The sequence below is a fragment of the Uranotaenia lowii genome, chromosome 2 (genome assembly GCF_029784155.1).
Source record: "Uranotaenia lowii strain MFRU-FL chromosome 2, ASM2978415v1, whole genome shotgun sequence".
NCBI classification, from domain to species: domain Eukaryota; kingdom Metazoa; phylum Arthropoda; class Insecta; order Diptera; family Culicidae; genus Uranotaenia; species Uranotaenia lowii.
The window spans coordinates 248672997-248689438 of NC_073692.1; the positions used below are offsets into that span (position 1 = coordinate 248672997).

At 41.2% G+C, this 16442-nt stretch overlaps 2 protein-coding genes across 12 annotated transcripts in view; one reads left to right on the plus strand and one right to left on the minus strand.

Moving 5' to 3' along the window:
- Nucleotides 1-335: 335 nt before the first annotated feature.
- LOC129747249 (dehydrogenase/reductase SDR family protein 7-like) lies at nucleotides 336-11173 on the plus strand. Its single transcript, XM_055741358.1, has 4 exons — nucleotides 336-671; nucleotides 731-874; nucleotides 1433-1898; nucleotides 10810-11173. The coding sequence occupies exons 1-4, from the start codon at nucleotides 510-512 to the stop codon at nucleotides 11016-11018; spliced, it is 981 nt and encodes a 326-aa protein (XP_055597333.1). The 5' UTR covers nucleotides 336-509; the 3' UTR covers nucleotides 11019-11173.
- A 70-nt stretch (nucleotides 11174-11243) lies between these two features.
- Nucleotides 11244-16442, minus strand: part of LOC129746919 (probable 3',5'-cyclic phosphodiesterase pde-5) — a 40962-nt gene continuing 35763 nt past the window's right edge. For 10 of the 11 annotated variants that reach the window (XM_055740857.1, XM_055740858.1, XM_055740856.1 and 7 more), the window contains exons 6-8: nucleotides 14513-14671; nucleotides 14188-14442; nucleotides 11245-11900 (exon numbers count right to left, since the gene is read on the minus strand). In XM_055740857.1, the coding sequence (XP_055596832.1) occupies nucleotides 11646-11900; nucleotides 14188-14442; nucleotides 14513-14671 (669 nt within the window). In that variant the 3' untranslated portion in view covers nucleotides 11245-11645. Of the gene's footprint in view, nucleotides 11901-14187; nucleotides 14443-14512; nucleotides 14672-16442 lie in introns of all 11 variants that reach the window. The other variant, XM_055740852.1, reaches the window with a different exon arrangement.

Genomic DNA, 16442 nt, shown 5'->3' on the forward strand with positions numbered 1-16442 from the left:
CCGATGGCGGGTCTTTGGCCACCTCACTCTTTGCATCCTCGATGTTTGCGGCGAGGCCTACAAACTAAAGAAAACAAAATTCACAAATTTTGTCTGAAAAGTGGATTTCAACGTGACCATACGAAACAATGAAATTATGCCAAATAATCCCGTTTAATACAATGGAAAGTTCCATTTTCAAGGCAGATAACATATGTTTTTCGAGTGTACAGTCCAAAAACAAGTTTTGGCCTTCCAGTTTTGTGTTCTCTGCATTAAAAGTGTAAAAATAGCTCTCATTCCCGCATTCTCTTGCGCATGCAATCTCTCTTCTCTGAAACTTGGTGAATAAAAGTGAAAAAATAATTATTGTAATTATTGTAATTGTAATTATTGTTTTGTTTGGTTTTGTACGCCTGGCTGGATGATCACTTCGATCCGGTCATTTAAGCGGTTCAGTTGTGCTCGTTGTGCTAGTTTCAATTGGATTAGATCTTCTAGGTCGAGTTTGATTGTTTTGTTGATCAATCATGAAACAAATTCCCGAATCAGGTGTAGTGTGTCGAACTGATTATGGTTTGATGTGGCTCATTTTATCAACTATTTGTTTACCTATAACAATTCCATATTTGCTCTTCAAAACAATTGGAATTATCAAACAGAGAAGATATCGTGAATGTCTGCCCGGAAAAGTACGATAAAAGGGAGAAAGCACTTACATACATGCAATAACTTTAATGATATTTTTCAGGTGGTTTTAATTACTGGCGCCAGCTCAGGTTTGGGTGAGTCGTTGGCCCATACATTTTTCCTCGCTGGATGTAAAGTAGTGTTAGCTGCAAGGCGAAAAGAGGAACTAGATCGCGTTCGGAAAGATCTACTTGCCCTCCACACAGTGAGTATAGTTTAATCGTTATTACAAAACCAATTAAAAAAATAGGTCAAACTCACTTGAAAAGTGCCAATCTGTAAAGTGTTCATCTTAACTTATCTTTCTGATTACAGAAGATTATTACCTATTGCTTTGTAATTTTTATTTGTCTTTTGAATTTATTAATTACTGTGCATCGACTAGGTTTATATGTAATCAGATTGTCTGAACATTTTGAGCAAACAGCTAGGTTCATACTTTAATTGTGATTTTCATTAGTGGAACCTTGAAGTTACTAAAGGATCTGTATGATTAAGTCCAGAGAAGTACTTCAGGGAGATACATGATTTGTCTTCCTTGACCTAGTCACTTAGTTATTTTGTAACTTGACGGTTCCCGTAAATAAAAATCACAATTACAATAACAATAACATGATTAAGGAAAGAAGAATTATATGCAACATTGTACCTACATAATATTTTTTAAATTTGAGATCTGAATTATTGTTTCAAAGTTGTTCATGTGCCGTGATGTTTTTACTCTTTACCGTAAAATCGAATTTAAAATGCCTACCTTTTTCAGACAGTTGTGACACATTCCCCTGTTGTAATTCCCTTGGATTTATCGGACATTCAATCAATAAATGATAAGGTTAAAGAAATTCTCGAAATACATGGACAGATAGATATTCTGATCAACAACGCGGGAATAAGTGTTCGGTCAGATTGCCTATCCACAACACTGGACGTTGACATCAAGGTTATGCTGATAAACTACTTCGGAACGGTTGCTTTAACGAAAGCATGTCTTCCGTCTATGATTCAACGCAAGGATGGACGAATTGTGTGCATCTCAAGCATTCAAGGAAAGCTCAGCATACCGTTCCGTTCGGCTTATTCCGCGTCAAAACATGCGCTGCAAGCTTTCTGTGATAGTTTGCGCGCCGAATTGGCAGAGCATGACGTTAAAGTAACTGTAATTTCACCCGGGTACATAAAAACTGCACTCTCGTTGAATGCTCTCACTGGATCTGGTGTCCAATATGGAAGTAAGTATATTAAGTCAAATTTATTAAAAATATATTGCATCGTTACCATGGGTAAAATTTTAAAAGTCGTTAATGGAATGGATTTAAATTATTAATTTTTTTGATTTTAATTTTAAGAATGCATGGTAGAATTTTTTTCATCGAATTTAGAAAAAAAACTGACCTGTATTAAATTGCAGTTCAATCGGACTTCATTACACCGTGCCAAAAAGAAATCGGGAAAATAAAATTTGGACTATTAAAGTCAAAATTAGATGACTTAAAAATGCATAAAACATTGAGATTTGGGTCTATTATAAAATCTTACAAACTTCCTAAAGTGGCAGCTAGCATGCTTTAAATGCTCAAACAGCCAACCTTCAGAAGAAGTACAATGTATACCATGACCGAGATTCGATCTCATGACCTCTTGCTTAAGATACTAACGCTCTAACCTCTAAGCCGAGACCGCTGGATTGGCTCTTTTGGTTGCTTGAGTGTGGTGTTCGTGACCGATAAATCATCTTGATCTACAATATCTTGATCAGAACCGCACATCCGCAGGCCAGCATTTGCGGTTTTGGACGTACTAATCATGAACCCAATCCTTCCTACTTCGCGTTTCAATTTGTGGTAGATCTCCACGCACCACGTTGACGTCATGCAACATAGATCACCGCCTTGTCGAAGCCCCCTGCGCGATTCGAATGTACTCAAACAGATCACCCTTAATCCGCACATAGCACTGTGTTTGGGTTTTTCTGTAGTCTGTCTCGGATAGACTTAATGCCGTAATGACAGGAAACTGTCCTCGACAGGACTCAACTGCAAAGGCATTTTTATTTAAAATTGAGGTACAACAAAAACAAATTCGGTTACTTACAAATAGTTCCCTTTCTTAACTCGTCTGTACTCGAGTGCTACGTTCCGGCGTTCCGGATACAGATTGCCTAGCGTCTGATAAGATGTTTAGATTAACAAATATTCCAATTCTATAATAAAAAAAACTTACATGGAAACGGGGCAACTTGAGCTGAATCACAGTGTAATTGGCCCTAGAAACCGGAATGTTCAACGAGAACGCTCTTCGTCAACCTCGAGCGACAAATCGCTAGATTTTGGAAAACCTTTCAATTAGTATTGAAGGCGATTATATAAAAGGCTTAAACTTACTTGGAGATATCAGAAACCTAATATTATCCACTACAAATTCGCGAAAAGCTAAAGCACTTGGAACTTAGTAAACGTTTGCAAAACACGTTGCGACGAGATCCAGAAATACAATAAAAATCCGTTATTTTTCATCTGACGTTTACCGCTTTTTTTCCTACACGCTCAAACTAGAAACCCAATCTGTGGGCTATAATCCCACGCAACACCCCCGCCCGTAACACCTTACGCTAGTAGGTTTTACCTGTCACATCTAGATCTAACAGTGCTACCTTGGCAACTCCTCGCTGTAATATACCTGAGCTAGTTTCTACATCTACTCTCCTAACTTGCCCATCAGATCCTGGATAAGTCCGGCTTACACGCCCTCGTAACCATCCGTTCCTCACGATCTCGTCCACGATTACAACAAGGTCTCCTTCCTGCAACGGTCGAACATCATGGTACCATTTGGTCCGCCTTGCTATCGTTGGTAGATAGCCCTCGATCCAGCGTTTCCAAAATTGATTCAAAATTTCTTCCATCGTTCTCCAATTAGCTTTCAGGTTACTCGTCGTACCAATTTCCACCTTCGGTGCACAGGAACCACTCGATGTCATAAGCAGGAAACAATTAGGAGTAAGTACAGGATCATTCGGAGAGTCCAGCGGCACTAATGTTATGGTACTCTCAGTTCTATTTTTGGTTCGACAGCGATGGTAAAAATGAAACAAATATGGTGACGGCCATTCGGATTCCCACTTTGTCGCAGCATCCGCAACGTTCAGTTTTGAAGCTATCCAGCGCCACTCGTCGACTTGAGTTTTCGATAAGATCTCACCGACTCTGAATCCTACATACTACCGGTACTTTCGTGGGTCGGCATGAAGCCACGAAATCACGACGGATGAATCGGTCCAAAAATATCGCTTGCATATCTTCAACCGGTGACTGTCGACAATGGACTCCATTAGTCGCGCTCCAATGACTGCACCATTCAACTCGTTCCGAGGAATCGACTGTGGTCGAAGTGAGGTAACTTTCGCCTTCGAAGCTACTAGACAGCATCTCGGTGATCCTCGATCGACTATTCTAAAAAATGCTACGCTAGCGTAAGCTGTCTCGCTTGCATCTGTGAAGATGTGCAGTTGCAGAGAATCATAGCTAATAGGATCGTAGTTCGGGAAATAACATCTTGGAATCGTCACCTTCTCTAAATCGGGAAGCACCCCTATCCAGCGCTTCCAGTTTTCAAAATCCGTCAACCGGATAGACTCATCCCAATTCACACCTGACCTCCATATATCCTGCATGAGGATTTTTCCGTGGATGGTGAAGGCTGCGATTATTCCCAGGGGGTCGAAAAGGCTCATTACCACCTGAAGAACTTGACGTTTGGTGGGAATGATGTGTCCGGTTAGCAGTGTCTGAAGATCATCACGAAATACATTTTCAAATACGAAGACGTCTGGGCTTGGCCGCCAAACCATCCCAAGAACTCGTTCCGTTGCTGTCATTCTATCCACAGAAAAACGTTTCGTGGAGTTTTCGCTTTCGTTGCTGATCTCTCGAAGAACTTCGATGGAATTCGATTGCCACGTCGGGATTTGGAAGCCAGCTGCACCATTTATCGTGACCACTTCTTGCGCAATTTCGACAGCTTCTCTCGCTGAATCTCTGCTATCGAGAAAGTCGTCGACATACGTGCCTTCTACGATGGCGGCTGCTGCTTCTGGATAACGGACACGATGTTCGGAAGCGTTCAGACTCTTCGTATATTGAGCGGAACATTTTTCCGTTTCGTATTTCCCGGACGGAATGCGCTTTGTAGTTTCTTGCAAGACTCTTCGGGCACGTTGATCTTCGCTGGTTTCTGGCGGAGCATGTTCGGCAATGCGCATACTAGGTGCGGCTGCTAGGTTTCCTCTGGCAAGAACGTGCAATTCGTCGTCTTTGTTGCACTTGCAGGTGTGGACCATGGTTCGGGCGAGATTATTCGTAGCACTCTGTCCACCGAAAATAACCCAGCCTAATCTCGTCTTGGTTGCCACGGGTTCACCAGCACTTCTCTCTCTTCTTTTCAGCGTTAACTTCAGTCTTGCATGGTCGACTCCAATCAATATTTTGGGAGTAACATCGGTATAGCTGCAAATCGGTAAACCACGAAGATGGGGGAAATCTTTAGCCATTTTTTTGTAGTTCAACGACTGCTTCGGCAATCCCAAATCAGGAACGGTGCGCACGTTCGTCAGGGCATGTCTTTCTTCACTTTTCGGCTTGGATATCGTCAGCTGCACGACACGAGAAGAATCTTCATTCCGTGATACGCTACCTGTCCACTCTATGCATAGAGGTCTTTCTACTCCGTCTAGGCCCAGTTCATCGGCGACTTTGCTTTCGATGAGAGTCAAGTCGGACCCATCATCGAGAAATGCGTGGACCAATAAAGACTTGCCGTTCCCATGTAGCATAACCGGTATGATTTTGAAGAGCGTGGAATTTTGTTTGTGTCGATGTGTTGTTACAATTCCAGATGCACCATACGAGGTGGATGGCGATGGCTTACAATGGAGCAACATATGGTGCATTTCCTGACAACCGTCCACACCGCAGGGTTGTCTCGTTCGACACGGCCACTTGCCGTGTGGTGCCAAGCATCGTCGACACAGTTGTTTCTCCTGCACTACTTTCAGACGATCGTTCAACGAAGATTTCTTGAATCTCTCGCAGTCGCGGACCCTGTGGCCCTTCCTATCGCACGCTAAACAGGGTCTGGGATCTCCTTTCTGCTTCGGCAAAGTGTTCTCCGTTTTCGAGAAAACCTCCTGATGAGTATTGAGAAAGCCTGTTTCTTTTTCTTTGCGGGTTCCTCTTCGAATTTGACCATCCATTGCGAGGTCAGCTGGTGGAGTGACTTTGCATGCAGCGGTTCTGAGCGATGACACATAATTGCAGAAATCCCTTAGCGACGGCTCCGGAACGTTTTCTAGGAGTTTTCCCCACTCAAGGCGTAAACTTGGAGGCAATTTAAACACCAGTTCGGAAAGGAGCTCCGGATTAGTCAGGTGGGACTGTAAACGAGCGGCTTCAATGTACGTCACCAAATTCCTCACTTCACGTCCGAAACTAACGAGAGTTTCCAATTTGTTTGCATTTGGCAGACTGCCACGGCGAATTTTAGACAGCATACAATGTATCAATTGATCGGGTCGGCCACACTCTTCCCTGAGGGTAGCAATAATTTCTGGAACCGCTGATGGAATTGTGAGCAGGTTCAGAACTTTTTCTCTCGCACTTCCTACCAGGCATTTTTGAAGGCGAACCAGGTTCTCGTCCGGTTGAATTCCGCACATGGCCGTGGTCGATTCGAAAGTGCTAAGGAACACCGGCCATTCTAATGGATCACCCGAAAATCTAGGTAAATCCCGGGATACGACGTGCCTTGCTGCGAGTTGCTGGGCATTGAGCAGTACAGGCTGCTGCTGAACGAGTTGATTGTTGAGCAGAGGTGGAGAATTTGGAGGGGGGTTATTTTCTCGATACCACGAACTTCCGGAAACATCTACCAGCTCTGACAGTTCTGGATAAGAAGATCTCGGATGGGGACTTTGATTCACTGTCATACTGAATGGATGCGACAAACGACGCTGAACATCAGAATTTGGCCAACAATTCCGGGAAAAACTAGACTCCCTTGTGCCCAGTGCTGCTGGGGGAAGTTTAGCGTAACCTATGCCGCCTTTCTTGTTAGTTGCTGTCTGTGGTCGCCTTCCTTGGACTATTCGTGAATCTTCCGGTAAACAATATTCCTCCTCTATCGCTGGCAGCTGTACGATTTTCGGCACCGCACCAGTATGTACAGGTGCCGCTACAGGAGTGGATGAAGCCAACAGGTTTCCATTACCGATGTCCTGACTTTGGATCCACTTTTCGGTCAGCTGCTCCCGTGACTCGAAACTACGTTCGCTTCCTGCTTGAGATTCTTCGCCCAGCAATTCCAATTGTAGTTGGTGCTTTTCCGCCAGATAGAAACGATCTTTTTCGGCTTGTTCTGCTAGGAGTAATCGATCCTTCTCTGCTTGCTCTGCCAGGAGCAATCGATCCTTTTCTGATTGCTCTGCCTTTTCTTTCCTCAATCTATCTTCCAACTGTTTTTGCTCCTCCAGCTGTTGCAACCGGAGCCGGGCCAGCGAAGATGTTGAATGTTTTGAGGAAGTGGATCGCATTGTATGGAACGAAGAAGTATTCGTTTTCCTGGATTTTCCGGTACATTGGGCACAACGGAACGATTTGTCGGCAATAGAGGCATTTACTCCGGCGCAATTATAATGCCACCACTGGGAGCACTCGTCACATGCCACCATATCCTGGATTTCATCCGGCTGCGTGCATCCTATGCAATTATGCTGGGATGAAATTTGCAGGTTATGTTGATTGGAATCCGTAGCACTCATTCCGCAGGTTATTTTTGAGCTTGTTTGGGTTTTTCTGTAGTCTGTCTCGGATAGACTTAATGCCGTAATGACGGGAAACTGTCCTCGACAGGACTCAACTGCAAAGGCATTTTTATTTAAAATTGAGGTACAACAAAAACAAATTCGGTTACTTACAAATAGTTCCCTTTCTTAACTCGTCTGTACTCGAGTGCTACGTTCCGGCGTTCCGGATACAGATTGCCTAGCGTCTGATAAGATGTTTAGATTAACAAATATTCCAATTCTATAATAAAAAAAACTTACATGGAAACGGGGCAACTTGAGCTGAATCACAGTGTAATTGGCCCTAGAAACCGGAATGTTCAACGAGAACGCTCTTCGTCAACCTCGAGCGACAAATCGCTAGATTTTGGAAAACCTTTCAATTAGTATTGAAGGCGATTATATAAAAGGCTTAAACTTACTTGGAGATATCAGAAACCTAATATTATCCACTACAAATTCGCGAAAAGCTAAAGCACTTGGAACTTAGTAAACGTTTGCAAAACACGTTGCGACGAGATCCAGAAATACAATAAAAATCCGTTATTTTTCATCTGACGTTTACCGCTTTTTTTCCTACACGCTCAAACTAGAAACCCAATCTGTGGGCTATAATCCCACGCAACACACTGCGTTCCCTTCATCGTTGCTTTAATAAGTCTGGTCAGCTTCCCGGAAAAGCCGTTCTCATTCATGATTTTCATAGCTCGTCACGGTCGATCATGTCTTTTGCGGATTTGAAGTCGTTGAATAGATGGTGCGTAAGGACCTGGTGTTCACGTGTCTATTTTGATGAGTTCAGTTGCGATGTCAACCTTCCCAGCTGACTTCTCGCTATTCAGCTGGCGAATGGCCTCCCTCTTTGGGAGTCCCTTAATCCCGGCACATTTCGTCTTGCTGCACAAGTCTTTTCGGGATGCATTGAGCTTCTGATAGAACTTTCGTGTTTCCCTTGAACAACGCAGCTGCTCTAGTTCCTCCACCTCCAGACGGCCCTTTTTCTCCTGGAAAATTCGGACTCGTTGCCTCTTCCACTGTCGGTGATTGATAACGTTTCGACTGGTGCTTCTTTGCACTAACGCCGACCATGTGGTATTTTCTTCGCCATCACCTCTCTACACTTCTCGTCGAACCGTCGTTCCATCGAGTTCGCCCTCTGTCAGTAGCGCTGCTTTGAGCGATTACGCGTAGGTTGCTGTGATCTCAGGTTGCTTCAGTCGTGCGATATTAAACCCATCGGTTTTGTACGGAGAGTTTTGGGTGCATCTTCACCATCACCAGACAGTGCAGTGGTCTGACTCGATGTTGGCGCCTCGACATGATCTGGCATCGATAATGTCCGAGAAGTGCCGAATGTCTATCCAAACCTGGTTGATCTGTGATTGCGTTTGGTACGGTGATCTCCAGGTGTACTTGTGTGGGAGACGGTGTTGGAAAAAAGTATTTCGTGCCAGTGTGACAAATATTCGTTTCAATCATTGAAAAGTGTTAACCCGGATAAGAGATCATAGGCTTGTAAGTTTCACACATCTCGTTGGATAGCGATACACAAAATTACACAGATTTTCTGTGAGCGCCAGCGGCTAACATTTTTAAACAAAAGCAAACAAATGATAAAAAAATGTAAAAAAATGAGCTTTTTTTTCTTAAATATATATTTCATGAAATTAGTAACATTTCAAAGATTGATTCACTTTTTTCACTTCACTAAAAACTATAATTATTGTTTTCCTTCAGCATTTGCTGTCCTTGGCGTTGGTCAGGGAACAACTTTCCTTCCGATTTTCCTAACTCAGGGAAGGGTTCCAACGATTTCCATTTTCATATCCCGGAATTGCACTCGACCCGAACTAAAACACAAAACATAATAAATTATGTGTAAAAAGTTGATCGATCAACATACTCTATACATACCAAAGAAAATTCTTCTTTGGCTTTGAAAAATGGAAAATTAAATTAAGGGGGGATATATGAGTAGAGGCCAAAAAATAGGTAATTTTTAGGGGCGTATTAAAAATCAACTATTGTGTGTATCGACTCAACGTTTTAATCATCTTATAGTACAACATTTTGTGTATCTTTTTCACTGTTTACCATTGAAATCGGTCCAGAAATGGCGACGCTTTGACGATTTCCGTGGAGCTCTGCTGGCAAAACATGGTTTGCGGTGACCGCGATTACGGCGGCAGTTTTCATCTGAAATGAGTGAATCCGCGTTAGTTTATCAGTAAAAACATGTGCCGAGTCCTTGACGTAGAGATTCTTTGGAAAAAAATATGTTGGACAAAATAGCGGACGATTGAACATAAAAAGCGTTTTTACCTAAAATTTCGTCACTATTTTGACAATTAAAAAAAAACTAAGCAAAAAATTGCAAATTTTCGTACGCCGAAGACCGGGTAATTTTACAAGGAATAAAAAAAACCAAAAGAATGGAAATCGGCCCACTGGTTCTCGAGAAATAGCAGTCACCGCATTTCAAGACCTGGTTTCGAGAAAAACTTTGTCCGAAATACCTTCAACTTCTTGGCTACCCGACGAGGAATTTACGTTGGTTCAGTCTGGGTTGGTATTCGATTTCGATTGGGGTTCCGTCAACCAATTTGGTTAACTTGATCAATTCACTACCTTTTTCCTTATTAAGAGCTTAAGAACTTACCAGTTTTGGCTCTTCTCGTAGAACACACTTTCAACTTTTCCAATCTGTTCAACGGATCGGCCTATAAGAAATGGATTTTTCGGAAGCACGTGTCCATCTGCTGCTTTAAGAACCATGTAGTACAGACGACCATTTAAGTTCTTCAAATCCATCCATTCCGGTATTGTCCTACCAGAGTGATCCCCCGGCGATGGACTCATCACACAACTAACACCTCACACCACAAAACACAATAGAAATTCTTTTTTGCCTTTATCTTGCGATAAAGGAAAAAAGCATCCGATCTCACTCGAGGCTGAAGAGAAATTGAAACCAGCATTTATGTTTCTCGATTTTACTAGCTATTCATATTGCTCTAAATTTAAAACCAGCAAAGAAAATTTGCTGTGTAACTAGGCTCCAACCTTCAATAACTGCCCTAACTACGGATGAACGTGTTTGCCAGCTGAGTTGCGAAGGAACTAGATGGGCTATCCATGCAATGAACAATATTTGCGTAACAAATTGTCGTTGAAATAACTCAAATATACTCTTGTGTTGTGTGTATCTTAAGTAGAACTTCACTTCATTTCACTATATACTTTTAGTTAACTGTTTCGTAGGCGTTTGATCTAATGAAAAAAATGAAACATTTGCTGTTTTTCAGAAATGGACGAAACAACGGCTACTGGTGCTTCGCCCGATGTGGTAGCGAAACGTATCTTGAAGGCAATCTTACGTGACGAGGAAGATGTTACAATCACAGGGATGGCACCCAAACTAGCTTACTGGATACGACATATCAGTCCACCTCTGTATTTCTGGATAATGGCAAGGAGAGCCAGAAAAATTGACGATGGTACCAAAGCTAAGTAGTACTAATAGAGGTAAACGATTACGATTCATAACATGTATTGTGCCATAGAACATGGTTTTCGGGGGGCCCGAGTGTTTTTTTCCGTTGTAGGTAAGTGTTTAAATAATATTCAAACAATACTTGAATACATTTAATATAACATGACTTTTAAAAACATTCTGATAATCATTGAACGAAAACGAAAAGAACCGTCCTTTTTCATATTTATGTATATGACTTTATTCGTAAAACATTACAGTACAAATATTGCTAACATTTATTTTTGGTATATATTTATATAAATAGTAAACATTGAAGGTCACTTTAGCTCATGAATACTGTTTGCAGTTGAATAAAAAAGACCCAAAATAAAATTTATTCGGTGATTAATTGACGGTGAACTCTGATGTTCACTGGTATATTCATACATACATATATACATACATTTCAGATATTCAACGCTCTGGGATTATTATTTATGAACATCAATGCACGCTTTGCGTTTCACAACACCGATAAATCGTCTTCTACAGTCTTAACACTTTCAATGCTGAACAAAATAATCAAATATGTGGGATGTTTTATTATATTAAACTTCTTCTGTTGTTGAGTTAAATGAAAACTTGATTCAATGCGCAATGTGAACACTAACCCTTATTCTTTTTATTCTCTTCAGCAATCTTGTTCCATTTATCTAAATTTTCGTTACACATATTAAGCATTGGTTCAGTTTCCGGAATCAGGCGGTTCAGTAACCTGTAGCATGGAATACATATTTCACTGAGAAAGCCCAGTTGGGATGTTGCTTGCTGTTCTGGTTGATCTCGGTCCATCATCGGTATCGGCTTTCGTCCTGCCTTCTTTTCCTCGTCTCCTTGATCGTAAAACTCGGCAAATATAACCTACAAGTATACCGATGGATTAGCTAAGTTAATGATTCACGGAACACATAAATAGTTTGACGGTATATGATCGGGGTTCTACCACACCGAACTAAACGCCAACAGCAGTTTTTGTTAAAGACGTTGAAATGTCATGTCCATATAGTTAATGCTAAAGAATTAATGTGTGATGTTTATGGACCAGAATGGCGATTGGTCCGGTCTGGTCTACACAGCATCCGTGAATCTACGATTTCGGTCATTTATTTTACCGAACAGGTTAGAACCATGTCTTTTTGGTAATCGATTAATTTTTATACCGAACTTTGTTAATAGGTGATTGAATCACTGAAAATTATGGGTTTCTAAGAGCATCTGTATCCGTGATCTTTTCTTGGGTCTAATTTATAAAGGAATCTGTTGAGTTTATGATAAATTATAGTAACCTATGAATCCGTTGTCAAGAAAAACAAACTGTATCCAAGCAATATGTTTTCCTGTCGGGTATAAAAACGTGCTCGGCAGCAAATAAGTTCTACTCTAAGTTTCTACTTCAACCAAACTACACAAGTTCTATTCCATGCCACTTTTTATTTATTTATTTCCAAGTTTATTTTTAAGTGGTTTTGGACATAGAATAGTTTGGAAGTGAAAAAGGGGAGAAAAGTTTTCTCAAGATGGTTCTCCCCAGAGATGATGGTCCCCGAAGCAACGAGAATAGCGGCAGAGGCCCAAGCAGGAGCAGAAGCGGTACTGGCGGTGTTCCATCCGGTTAATGCGACGGCCGGCGGAAGGCAACCAGCGGCTGCTGCGCGTTCTCATGGAAGCTCAGTGAGCCTGCCGGCTATCGAAAAGTTGAAGGGACGAATCAACTACTCTTCTTGGTCCTTTTCGATAAAGATGAATCTCATCCAAGAAGGGTCGTGGCGTGCCGTCAAACCGAGAGATGGCTACGATGTGGATCCGGAAATGGACGAGCGAGCCATTTGCCTAAGCATCGAGAAGAGCAACTTTAGTCTGGTGCGAAACGCGGAAACAGCTCAAGAGGCCTGGAACAAGCTGGAGAAGGCATTCCAAGACGATGGGTTGAACCGACGGTGCGGTTTACTGGACAAGCTGACGTCGGTCAAACTGGAAAATTTTGAGAACGTGGAGGATTACATCGACAAGTTGGTTACGACAACCGAGAATTTGCAAGAAATTGGGTTCGACGTCAAAAATCCATGGCTGGCATCTTTGCTGCTGAAGGGTCTTCCAGCTTACTATTCTCCGATGATAATCGGCATTCAAGCGTCGGGAATGGAGCTGACGTCCGATGTCGTCAAAACGAAGATTCTTCAAGACGTTAGGTGGCCATTGACGAGCTCTGGTGATGAAGGTGCCCTGTACACGAAGCAAAAGTTCGGCATGCGAAGGGTGTTCCTCGATCTGGTGGTGCGAGAAGGAACATCGTTTGTTACAACTGCAATCAACCTGACCATTATGCAGCTAATTGCCCTGAAAAGCAAGGTTCTTCGAACAATCCAGGAGGTTCGAATGGCAAGGTCCTGTGCGCGGTGATGGCGGCGAGAGGTCGAGACGAGTGGTTTTTTGATTCGGCGGCCAGTTCCCACATGAACAGGTGCGACGATGGTTTCATCAAGAAGGAAAATTTCGTGCACTCTATCAGCAGCGAGACGATACAATCTGTTGCCAGAGGCAACGTCACCACGGTGCTTGAAGAAGTTCCCGTCGAAGTACGCAATGTTCTTCTAGTTCCCGCTCTAGCAACCAACCTTCTGTCCATCAATTTCATTGTATTCAAATCTGCTCAGTTTTGGACCAATCCTTATAACAGTTCTAAAAAAAAGAGTTGAAACTGGTAGAATGGACCACCAGTGCGGTTGCTTTGGTTGGAATTTGGGTCTGAACCGGCTGTTCGGACCACGGATACAGGTGCTCTAATCAAATAATCTGAAAAATTGGAAAATTACCGAGGATTCGGTAATTTTTTTTTCAATTTTTCAGTAAAAAATTACCGAGCACTCGGTAATACGAATGCCAAACCGGTGAATGTTTCCGGTTTTTCGGTAAGTTTTTACCGAATAATACCCTCTCTAATCTATAATAATACCCTCTATAATCATCCACCGGTCCTAATAAAATATTACCAAGCTGATTAAAGAACTCCACATGTTGCTAATTCGGTAATAAAAGTACCGATGAAATGCGGTTTTATGTTGTATCAAAAAAAAAGCAAGTGTTGTCATTGGGAAAATCTTTGCAGTGTTAACCGATAGTGATCCGGTTGACCATCAGATATACATACCTTCACAGTTTCCGTTTGTATTTCCCATGGTTTGGCCGAAGCAGACAGATCGGCCCCAGTCATCGCTATAGCTTGTATCAACATTCGATGTTCAGTGATGGTCCACGAGAATTTTTCCTCATCGACCAGTGCATTCAGTTTTTGTTTATTGGGGAAGAACAATGCCAAGTCGGTAGCCAATATGCAATGTTTGATAAGACTCAGAACCTGTTTATATTCGTTGCTGTTCAATTTACTAAATATGTTATGCCCTTCCTGCAAGGTTTGAATTGTGCCAGACTTATATACTGATTTTTGTTGTGAACATTTCCTAAATAAAACAAACCTGCTGAAGAATGGTTACAGTTTGATTGAAATGATGGTGCTCCATTGTAGATGTGCTGTAGATGGCAGCTAGTGGGGCCTCAGTGTCCAACATAAATTTATTATTTTTTCCTCGGTGATCTAGGTCGTGGCACAACGATCCGATGAATAAAGCGAGACACTAAAAAATTTGAAAATGGCAATAATGTGTTTTTAATAGAGCATTCGCGGATTACTCATCGGTGGTAAACCGTATTATGATATTTCACAAACGAAAGATATAAGTACTAGTTGTTGGTGCAGTTTTAGTTTTTTAAGCGAAATCATCATAGAAGGTGTGAAGGTAAGCTTTGTTTTACGTAAGACTTTATCATTACCCACAAATATGTTCATGTTTTGAAATTGGGCTTATGGTATAGCTCAGTTAGCAAGTCAATTGTCTCCTGAACCGATGTACGCGAGTTCGAGCCCAAGAGTAAACATCGAACACAGTTGTACCGTGAAAGTTTTACTGCAACGTTGATATAAAGTCGCAAATGCCATAAAGATGGTAAAACGACTGACTATAGTCGAAACAAAAAAGGAAATGAAGAGTTAAGCACGCTAGATTTATTTTATGAAATTATTTTATTGGTTATATCGGTGAAATTTTATATTCTTTGAAAAAGAATATTTAAGAATTGAAAGGTTATAAGCCGGATAGAAGATTAAATAGAATAAGGTGAAAGATGTTGAAAATGAGCGGAAGGGTAATTTAATTCGAAAAACTTTTCATCGCATTTAATCTTTGTGTTCCTCACGGGTCTTCTACCTTGAAGTGGTAGATACAGATAGAATTGTAGCTACCACCACACAATAGTAGGCCATGCGTGGTTCGCCCCACAAGAGGAAAACTTGCAGTGCGAACGACCAAAAAGATTGAATGTGATCGCTCAGAAAAGCTCCAAGTGCAACCGAGACACATTTATTGATAGATGCGGTTTTCGATATTGTATCATTACGTGCGGTCTAGCCGGGTTGGGTTATTCACGCTACGATCGATGATCCGATACTAGGCGATATACCGATGTAATGAAATGTGTTTTTTATTTTCTTTTTAGCCAATTATTTAATTTTTGAAATATTCTTTCTCAAAGAATATAAAATTTCACCGATATAGCCGATAAAATAATTTCATACAAAAAAAAAATGTTTTCACATTGTTAGATTTTCACGAATGCCAAAGCGTTGGTAAAGTGTCACAAATAAACAAACAAACATTGTTAGATTTTAGTAGAAGGATTGTTGATTGTAGATAATCAACATTGCACAATGAACCTAATGAAGGATTACTGAGAATAAGCAATACAATCTTGCTGTACATTTTTGAAGATTTTCTACTTCAAAATGAACCAATAACGATGCTGGCCAAGTCCGTGTAGTCGCTAAAGGGAAAACATATGACGATATGTTTTGAGAAGACTTGCTGTTCGCCATCCCTTCACAAAATTTATTATGATATTTTAGGGTTCAAGGTACTGTGACATGGAACGTCACTTGCTTTTTTGGAAGTTTATTAACCATAATAGTAATTTAGGGGGTTTAAGTTCGGATTGCCTTACAATCTGTGAACTTAAATTTGGAATTAAGTTCTTTTTATACACGATTCGAAAAAAACAACAACTTATTTAAGTAATCTTTGAATTCTAATTCACGATGGAGAAGTATGAGCCTGGTGAGAGAAAATTTAAATCCTATTTTAAGTTGCAATGTTGAATCTATCGTGGCGTACCAATTTTTGCACAGAACATCCAAAATTAGAACTTCTCAGAATGTCAGAATATCACAAGTCCATTCTAAGCGTTCTGATTTATTCCAATGTGTAAGGATTGAATTATTTGTGGAAACATCCAATAATAATAAATTAAAAATTAGGGAAAGCCTCTAACAAAAAAATATTCAAATTTGTAGAA

Coding starts and splice junctions, on each gene's coding strand:
- LOC129747249 (XM_055741358.1), top strand. CDS start 510: ATGAAACAAATTCCCGAATCAGGTGTAGTGTGTCGAACTGATTATGGT. Junction 875..1,432: donor ATCTACTTGCCCTCCACACA/GTGAGTATAGTT, acceptor TACCTTTTTCAG/ACAGTTGTGACACATTCCCC. Junction 1,899..10,809: donor ATCTGGTGTCCAATATGGAA/GTAAGTATATTA, acceptor GCTGTTTTTCAG/AAATGGACGAAACAACGGCT.